This window comes from Portunus trituberculatus, chromosome 6 (genome assembly GCF_017591435.1).
Source record: "Portunus trituberculatus isolate SZX2019 chromosome 6, ASM1759143v1, whole genome shotgun sequence".
Lineage (NCBI taxonomy): Eukaryota > Metazoa > Arthropoda > Malacostraca > Decapoda > Portunidae > Portunus > Portunus trituberculatus.
The window spans coordinates 2,026,389-2,036,388 of NC_059260.1; the positions used below are offsets into that span (position 1 = coordinate 2,026,389).

The 10,000-nt window shown below is 54.3% G+C and overlaps 2 protein-coding genes across 2 annotated transcripts in view; one reads left to right on the forward strand and one right to left on the reverse strand.

The window, feature by feature from the left end:
• LOC123516892 overlaps window positions 1–1,067 on the reverse strand; it is a 36,069-nt gene extending 35,002 nt beyond the window's left edge. The window contains 1 exon segment of the mRNA XM_045276624.1: window positions 1,011–1,067. Coding sequence (XP_045132559.1) covers window positions 1,011–1,067 — 57 coding nt within the window.
• Window positions 1–7,944, forward strand: part of LOC123518305 (WAG22 antigen-like) — a 21,263-nt gene extending 13,319 nt beyond the window's left edge. Inside the window, exons 2-4 of the mRNA XM_045279049.1 lie at window positions 2,633–3,238; window positions 3,395–3,566; window positions 3,687–7,944. Of these exons, the coding sequence (XP_045134984.1) occupies window positions 3,132–3,238; window positions 3,395–3,566; window positions 3,687–7,925 (4,518 nt within the window). The 5' untranslated portion in view covers window positions 2,633–3,131 and the 3' untranslated portion in view covers window positions 7,926–7,944. The remainder of the gene's footprint in view (window positions 1–2,632; window positions 3,239–3,394; window positions 3,567–3,686) is intronic.
• The last annotated feature ends 2,056 nt before the right edge of the window (window positions 7,945–10,000 follow it).

The window sequence follows — 10,000 nt, forward strand, 5'->3', positions numbered from 1 at the left end:
CTTTTTTCACATTTTTTTGTCCTCCCCTTCTCGCCTTCTTGTTAGAGGAATTACCTTATCTCTCTCTCTCTCTCTCTCTCTCTCTCTCTCTCTCTCTCTCTCTCTCTCTCTGGTAACCGCCCTTCTAAAACAGATATTTACACCTAACCTAACCTAACCTAACCTAACTAAACCTATCCTATCCTATCCTAACCTAACCTATCCTATCCTATCCTATCCTATCCTAACCTAACCTAACCAAACCTATCCAAACCTATCCTAACCTAACCTAACCTAACACGCCGGTATCTTTTCCCCTCACCTCCCCTCCCCCCTCCCCCCATACAAAAAGAAACAAGTGAGGCAAAACAGGTAAAGGTCATCACAGTTGCTCAGGTGCCATAAATCACGTGACTAAAAGGTGAGAGAGAGAGAGAGAGAGAGAGAGAGAGAGAGAGAGAGAGAGAGAGAGAGAGAGAGAGAGAGAGAGAGAGAGAGAGAGAGAGAGAGAGAGAGAGAACAGGTGATGAAGGGGAATAAAAAAAAGAAGGAAAGAGAATAATAACACAGCAGGAATGAGATGATAAAAATAGGAAAGAAAGAAAGAAAGAAAGGAAAGAAAAGAAAGAAAGAATGAATGAATGAATGAAAGAAAGAAAAAATGAATGAAAACGAGAGAGAGAGAGAGAGAGAGAGAGAGAGAGAGAGAGAGAGAGAGAGAGAGAGCACAAACTTGCTAAATAACAGTTGCTTTGGTGACATTGAATCAAGTGAACAAGAAAAGCAGGCCACAATTTGAGCCCAAGATCACAACCCTTAACTAGAACAAACACAACACAAGCTACTCCTATCAATTAACTCACCTGACACGACTAAAACTCAGGTGTCTTTGGCCTTGAACTGACGGCATTACAGGTGTTAGCAATGTCAGAGGCTTAGAAATGTTAGTTGTAAGCTTACATTCTTTTATCTGTATGAGGAGAGGGATTAAATGCAGCAAAAATGTAATGATAAAAGGCCTATTCAGTTACGAATCTCCTTATAGGTTTGTGGATGGAGGAGCTCTTAGGCCTACATGTGGTGGGCATTGTGTTAAAAGTCTTTATTTTTCACGTGGGATTTTTATTATTTGTGTATTCTAATCCTCCCTATTTGAATTATAAAGTGTTCGTATCCACTTACAACAATAATGATGATGATGATGATGATAGTAACTTGACTCAACAATGCTAAATGATCAAGACATTTGCTCAGTAATTCTGGCTAACGTTTTTCTTTCCTCTAGAACCAACAAACAAGTGGGCCTTTTCTTTTTCATCTTTTTTTTCCTTCTTGGCTGGCCCTCTCTCCTTCATATAAAAAAATAACTGCTCACTGAGGCCACTCCAGTCATCCACCACTCTAGTCATCCACCACTCCAGTCATCCAGCACTCCAGTCATCCACCACTCCAGTCATCCACCACTCCAGTCATCCACCACTCTAGTCATCCAGCACTCCAGTCATCCACCACTCCAGTCATCCACCACTCTAGTCATCCACCACTCCAGTCATCCACCACTCCAGTCATCCACCACTCTAGTCATCCACCACTCCAGTCATCTGCCACCCAGTCATCCACCACTCCAGTCATCCGCCACTCCAGTCATCCACCACTCTAGTCATCCACCACTCCAGTCATCTGCCACTCCAGTCATCCACCACTCCAGTCATCCACCACTCTAGTCATCCACCACTCCAGTCATCTGCCACTCCAGTCATCCACCACTCCAGTCATCCGCCACTCCAGTCATCCACCACTCTAGTCATCCACCACTCCAGTCATCTGCCACTCCAGTCATCCACCACTCCAGTCATCCACCACTCTAGTCATCCACCACTCCAGTCATCCACTCCAGTCATCCACCACTCTAGTCATCCACCACTCTAGTCATCCACCACTCCAGTCATCCACCACTCCAGTCATCCACCACTCTAGTCATCCGCCACTCCAATACACAGCGAAATCCCTCCTGTCTCTTTTTTTAACCTTTTTTTTTCTACCTTGTATCTTTTTATTTCGTGTGTGATTACTGTCTTCCATAATAGCAATAATCATACCACTACTACTACTACTACTACTACTACTACTACTACTACTACTACTACTACTACTAGCTGCCTACCTGTCCAGCCCATCTACCTATGTCACCTGTGGTATTTTAGACCGGCTTCTTCTCCCTCCCTACCCCCTTCCTCTGCCTCTTTCTCCTCCTCTCTCTCTCTCTCCGCACCTGTCCCCTCTTCGGCCACACCCACACTTACACCACTGACACCATTTCCACTTACACACTCTCACACACTCACACACACACACACACACACACACACACACACACACACACACACACACACAGAAGTAATTACAGAAGTTTATATGTGTGTGTGTGTGTGTGTGTGTGTGTGTGTGTGTGTGTGTGTGTGTGTGTGTGTGTGTGTGTGTGTGTGTGTGTGTGTGTGTGTGTGTGTTGGTGATTGTTGTTGTTGTTATTACTTTACATTAAGAAAGAAAAAAAAACAATATTTGAATGATTACTAATACTAATTCTCTCTCTCTCTCTCTCTCTCTCTCTCTCTCTCTCTCTCTCTCTCTCTCTCTCTCTCTCTCTCTCCAGGTGAATGATGGTTAGAGAAGAGCCGGACCACTACCACCACCACCACCACCACCACCACGATGCCTGAGGGAGTGCCATCGTGCCATCTGTGCCACATCCACGACCACACCCCTTCCAACACCCTACTGAGAACACATCCCTCCGCTCCTCCAGAAACACCAGTGCCACGCTCCCACACCACTCTAGAGACCCACACCCCGCCCCACACCCCGCCCACGCCGCCCACACCCTCCACCACACCCACAGAGGCAGAAGTAACCGTGGGAGTGTGAGTGAGAGAGGGGAGAGGGGTGAAAGACCGCACTCTCTCCCCGGTACACGCAACAACACTCTCTCCCACGCCTCACAAGTGTCGGTGGTGCCTGATGGAGAGGGCACCAGTTCCCACAGGCGCCACCGTCACCAGCGCCACCACCACAGACGCCACCACCACTCCGATGACTCGCGGCACGGCACGGCTACCTCCAGGGATGACTTAAGTGGTGTCCTGGCGGCGCTGATGGAGACGAGTCGCTCCCAGAGTGTCGCCAGTAACCATGGCAGCGGGCCGCACCGGGAGCCTGACCTGCTCACTGCCCTGCCGCCCGTCACGCATCCCAACAGCAAGTGAGTCACGCTCCCTGTCACTGTCTGTCACTGCTTTCTGTCACTCTGTTAGCTTTATTCGATCATATTCTTCGTTTTCTATTATTCCTTCTCTTCTTCCTCCTCCTGTTCTTCATTTCCTCCTTCCCCGTGTCACGCGACTGCCTCCTCCCCCAGGGGCAGCACACTGACGCGGGTGGAGGAGCGGCGCCCCAGCAACAGCACCCTGGCGCAGGACACGGAGCAGGACTACTACCTGCACGTGCACCAGCAGGCCTTCAAGGACGAGGACCGCAGGAGGAGGTTCAACCTGCAGACCGTCATTCTTATTGGCTGCTACACGCTCCTGGTGAGTGTGTGTGTGTGTGTGTGTGTGTGTGTGTGTGTGTGTGTGTGTGTGTGTGTGTGTGTGTGTGTGTGTGTGTGTGCCCTTGCCAGCAGACGGTGACGGCAGTGTTTGGTGTTGCAGTTCGTGGTGGCCATCATCGTGGGCGTGGTGCTGTGCCAGCAGAATGGGTGGCTGGGGCTGGGCGTGGAGGAGGAGCCGTCCATGGTGAGCAACGCCCAAGACGCCCATCCGTCCATGCCGAGGGAGATGGAGCGCCAGGGGAGTGGCCGCGGGGTCCGCAACAGAGGTGCCCGCCCCCCGGGGCCCACCATAGATTACGACTACCCTGACGACGGGCCGCCGCCGAGGATCCTGGCCGGCCCCGCCTCCCCGACAGGCGAGAACGATCCGCTGCGCTCTCTCAACTTTGGACCCGACGACCTGGCGGCGGCCGAGGCGGGGCAGGGGGCCGGCGGCCGCGTGCCGCCCCCTCCCGTGGCCCCCTCCGGCGTGCGGCCAAGCTTCAACACCAACAGGTTGGGGACGGGAGGAGGGACGGCCCACGCTGGCCTGAGTGACGGCACCCAAGCGGCGGGAGGCGGCGGGAAGAGCCTCGGCCAGGCGCCACGCCACCCTGCTGCACCACACCCTGACTCCTTCCTGCCGCGCGGCGCACCCCAGGCCACGCCTGGCGCTCAGGCAGGGCGGGGCGTGCAGGGCCAGACCATCACCCCGGGGAGCAGGCAGGGCGGCGCTGCCCCTGCCCCAAACAGAGCATTTAGTGGTGATAGTAACACTGGTACTGGCACCGGAGCATTCAATGGTGCTGGTAACGCTGGTGTTGGCACCGGAGTATTTAATGGTGCTGGTAACGGAGCATTTAATGGTGCTGGCAACAGAGCATTAGGTGGCGCTGGCAACACTGGTTCTAGCAACAGAGCATTTAATGGTGCTGGCAACACTGGTGTTGGCGATAGAGCATTTGGCAGCGCTGGCAACACTGGTGCTGGCAACGGAGCATTTAATGGTGCTGGCAACATTGGTGCTAGCAACAGAGCATTTGGCGGCGCTGGCAACGCTGGAACTAGCACCGGAGCATTTAATGGCGCTAGCAACTCTCACACTGGCACAGGAGCATTTAATGTTGCTGGCAACACTGCACATGGAGCATTTAGAGGCACTGGCAACACTGCACCTAGAGCATTCAATAACGCTGGCAACACTGGCACGGGAGCATTTGGTGCTGGAAACACTGGGACCGGAGCATTTGATACCGCTAGCAACTCTCACACTGGAGCTGGCAGCACTGCACCTGGAGCATTCAGTGCCACTGGCAACACTGACACTAGAGCATTTGATGGTGCTGGCAATACTGGTACCAGAGCATTTGGTGGCGCTGGCAACACTGCGTCCGGAACATTTAATGGCGCTGGCAACACTGCATCTGGAGCATTTGGTGGCGCTGGCAACACTGCATCTGGAGCATTTGGTGGCGCTGGCAACACTGCATCTGGAGCATTTGGTGGCGCTGGCAACACTGCATCTGGAGCATTTGGTGGCGCTGGCAACAGTGCGCCAAGAGCATTTAATGGCGCTGGCAATATCGGGTCTGGAGCATTTAATGGCGCTGGTAACACTATGCCTGGAGCATTTGGTGGCGCTGGCACCACTGCGCCTAGAGCATTTAATGGCGCTGGCAATATCGGGTCTGAAGCATTTAATGGCGCTGGTAACACTGCAACTGGAGCATTTGGTGGCGCTGGCAACACTGTGCCCGGAGCATTTGGTGGCGCTGGCAACACTGCAACTGGAGCATTTGGTGGCGCTGGCAACACTGCAACTGGAGCATTTGGTGGCGCTGGCAACACTGCAACTGGAGCATTTGGTGGCGCTGGCAACACTGGGCCTGGAGCATTTGGTGGCGTTGGCAACACTGCAACTGGAGCATTTAATGGCGCTGGCAACACTGCAACTGGAGCATTTGGTGGCGCTGGCAACACTGCGCCTACAGCATTTGGTGGCGCTGGCACCACTGCAACTGGAGCATTTAATGGCGCTGGCAACACTGCAACTAGAGCATTTGGTGGCACTGGTAACAATGCGCCTGGAGCATTTGGTGGCGCTGGCAACACTGCAACTGGAGCATTTAGTGGAGCTGGTAACACTGCGTCCGGATCATTTGGCGGCGCTGGCAACACTGCGCCTGGAGCATTTAATGGCGGTGGTAACACTGGCGGTGGAAGAAACGGTGTCTTCAATGGCGGCGTTGGTAACACTGGCCCCGGTTTTGATAGGCACAGTGGAGTGTTTGGGTTTGGCAACACTGCTGGCACCACCAACAGAAATACTGGTGTTGCAAGTACCGGAAGTGGTGGTGCTGCTGGTGACAGTGGCGTTGGCAGCAGTGCTACTCAAAATGCTGGTGTTGGCCGTACTGGTGTTGGAACTGGTGGTGTTGGTCGTACCGGTGGTGCAGGTGCAGGTACTGGTGGTGTTAGTAATACTGGTCTTGGTACTGGAAGTGTTGGTAATACTGGTGTTGGTACTGGTGGTGTTGGCCGCACCGGTGGTGCAGGTCCAGGTACTGGTAGTGCTGGTACTGGTGGTTTTGGCCGTACCGGTGGTGCAGGTGCAGGTACTGGTGGTGTTGGTGCTGGTGGTGTTGGCCGTAGCGGTGGTGCAAGTATTGGTGGTGTTGGTAATACTGGTATTGGTACTGGTGGTGTTGGCCGTACCGGTGTCGCAGGGAACGGAGGACCGGAAATACCCAGTGCAGGGAGGGGGCAGACAAACAGTGGTACTGGTGGGGGCGTACCGGGGGGACTGGGCACCACCAACCTTGGCCAGGCTGCCAACACTGCAGGAGCCAAATTCAATACCGGTGGAGTCAATACCGGGATAAACAGTGGGTTCATTGGCGGCGGTGTTCCCCTTCCCGGTTTTACCTTTACCGGTAACGCTGGCAGTGTTGCGGCCTCTGGTGTTGGCAGTACCGGGCACAGGTTCCCAGCCGGCGGTGGTAGTGCTGGTACTGGTGTTAGACTTGGTAACACTGGTACCGGGATTGGCAATACTGGTGTAGGTACCGGGATTGGTAGCACTGGTGTATTTACTGGGATTGGCAATACTGGTACTGGTACCGGGACTAGCAACACTGGTCTTGGTACTGGGATTGGCAATACTGGTGTTGGTACTGGGATTGGCAATACTGGTGTTGGTACCGCGATTGGCAATACTGGTGTTGGTACTGGGATTGGCAATACTGGTGTTGGTACCGGGATTGGCAATACTGGTGTTGGTACTGGGATTGGCAATACTGGTGTTGGTACCAGGATTGGCAATACTGGTGTTGGAACCGGGATTGGCAATACTGGTGTTGGCACCGGGATTGGTAGCACTGGTGTTGGTACCGGGATTGGCAACACTGGTGTTGGCACCAGGATTGCTAGCACTGGTGTAGGTACTGGGACTGGCAATACTGGTGTTGGTACCGGGGTGAGGGGAGGCAGCACTGGTACCGGTGTGAGGGCTGGACACCACGGTACCGGTACCGGTAGTGGCAGGGGTGGCCGCACGGATACTGGTGGTGTTGACAACGCTGCTCAGGGCAACAGCGTGGCAGAGGGTGGCGCTGGCACCGCTGCAAATGGCGGCAGGGGAGCGTCCAGCGGGCGAGGCATCACTGCTAGGGGCAGGGGCACAGAGACCCCCACTAGTTCTGGTACTGACAGGACGGGCGGCATGGGGACGGGGCGCCGCGCGGGGCAGGCGAGGCAGCCTGCGGGAGGGCGGCAGTCCTCAAGGGGGCGGGGCGTGATGCGGAACTTGGGCAATGGCAACAGAGGCGTGGGGCGCCAAGGCGGGGAGTCCACAGGTCGCGAGCCAACATCTGGGGGTGTGGCAGGCGGGAGACGGGGAGGCCCCAGTGCCCCAGGTCAGCTAGCCCCGACAAACTCCCTGGGCGGCGCGGGGCGTGCCGGCACGGGACGGGATGAGTCCAGGGTGAGGGCCGGGGCGCCGCCCCCTAGCAACACTCCGCGCGCAGGGCCGGGCCTGACGGTGCAGCGCGGCGAGGTGGTGGCCACGGCGACCATCACGCACGAGACCTCGGATCCCGCCGTGCTGCGTCCTGACCACGACGTCATTGTGCACATCACGCCCACAGCGCAGGGCAGCGGCGTCACGCTGCTCAGGCACCGCCCATCCCTCCACCACCACGCAACCGCCGCCACCAAGGCCACGGGCAGGCGCGGCGGGCAGAACAGGACAGCGCCCCTGCTCGATCCAAGTCACTGGTGGAGGTGGTCGGGCGCACCGGCGCCAGGACCCCAAGCAGGGGCCGGGCTGGGGCAGAGGCGGGGTATAGGGCAGGGTCTGTGAACAGGGCGGGGTCTAGGGGAAAGGCTGGGGAGGGGGGTGGTCGGGGGATGAGTTCAGGGGCGGGGAACGCAACATTAGAGGACACGGGAAAGAGTGAGAGTGATGGGTCAGTGGCGAGGGCGGGGGAGGGGGCGGCGGGGGCGCGGGGTGGTAAGATGCTGACGCGGGAGCGGGTGAGCATGGTGCCAGCGTCGGGGCACGGGACGGGGGCGCGGCCTGGCGTGGTAGTGCGGCGGTGGGAGCACATGGACCAGGCGGGCACGCTTTCCCGTGGCCTGGTGCGCCAGGATGGCTCCTTCGCCTTCACCAATTGCCGCCCCTTAGACATATGCTCGCCCAAAGGCTGAGTCCGCGGGGCGTAGCAGAGCTGCCCCAGCGGTGCTGAGCGGCGGGGCGGAGCTGGGCGGAGCGGGGCAGAGAAACAGTGTCCGTGTCAGTCAGAAAGACGAACTGTTGATGAGGAAGGACACTTGCCTTGCCTGCGTCATGGTACTGGTGCCCGCTCCGCCACCCGCCACGCACCCCCTCTCACCTCTCACCTCTCACCTCTCATCTCTCACCTCTCACCTTCATCCTCTCTCAGTCGCTGCCACTCCAAAGCATGACCAAATCATTCGCATTTACATGCCAATAGTGTGTGTGTGTGTGTGTGTGTGTGTGTGTGTGTGTGTGTGTGTGTGTGTGTGTGTGTGTGTGTGTGTGTGTGTGTGTGTGTGTCCAGACAAGTTCTGTATGTATTCACAGTATGCATCGTCAGGCGCGTAGTTTAAACACGGACGAGGAAGTGATCAAAACAAACACTGTCAAACAAAAGTCACAAGTCCTTTGTCTTCATGTACTTATCGTGGCGTCACATACACACCCCCACCCCCCACCACACAAACACAGACACACAGACACACAAACCACGTATAGGTAAGAACGACTGTATATAAAAGTCTGTCCGTGCACTTCCTGGCCTTGATATACGTGAGGTGGGACTAGTGAGAGTTAGTGAGTGTACGTAAGTTACTGCAATATACTAAATCACGTACACTGGCCGGCTTATGTGTCCGTGAGCTGGAAATAGTGAGTACGTTCCTTTGTACGTTAGTCACGCCTAGTCTGCGCCACCAACTCTAGAAACTGTGATGCTAATAATGATATACGATTTCTTGGCTATAACTTTATTTCTGTTCGTTCTCTATGTATATATTACTACTGTACTCTCTTCACCCCATTCTTCTGTAAATAAAGTGTTGAAATGTTAAAGGAAAAAGGTTCAGGAGCATTGGAGAAGGTTCCCATTCTCTCGCCTTGAGGAACACAACTATTTATATATTCTTGTCTTCAACCTTCGTGTTTCCCAGGTATTCTTACGAGTTGGCGGGTTTTTTCACTGTATTTTCAAACGCTACATGGTCACTACAGTTAATTTTTGTTTTGTTTTCCTCTCTAGTATACATTTCTTTTGTTAAACTGTCACTAGGATCATGAAAATACACTTGAAAATCCCAATAGCTTCAAGTATATCCCTCGTGCCTTCCCAATGCTCCGAATAAAGACAATGTTTATAAGTTACTGAATAAAACGAAGAAATGAGATGGAAATTTATTGATATCCAGAGAGAGAGAGAGAGAGAGAGAGAGAGAGAGAGAGAGAGAGAGAGAGAGAGAGAGAGTTATAACAGGTGGCCTCGCAAAGGATTAACACACACACATACACATCCCTTTTTGCTGCCCCACAAACACACACACACACACACACACACACACACACACACACACACACACACACACACACACACGGCAGCACAGGTCAGCGCGCCCTACACAGGCATGCACGGGGCGAGGTCACGAAGGCACGAGGTCACTCTGGAAACCCATCACGAACTTGCACAGGGAAAGGAACAAAGGAAAGGAAAAAGTGGGAAAAAAGGAAAATTTGGGCTTTCTACTGAAGTGATGCAGGAGGAGGAGGAGGAGGAGGAGGAGGAGGAGGAGGAGGAGGAGGAGGAGGAGGAGGAGGAGAGTAAACAAATATCACATCAAATACCACAAAAGTAACGACCACATGACACTTAACCACAAAAAAAA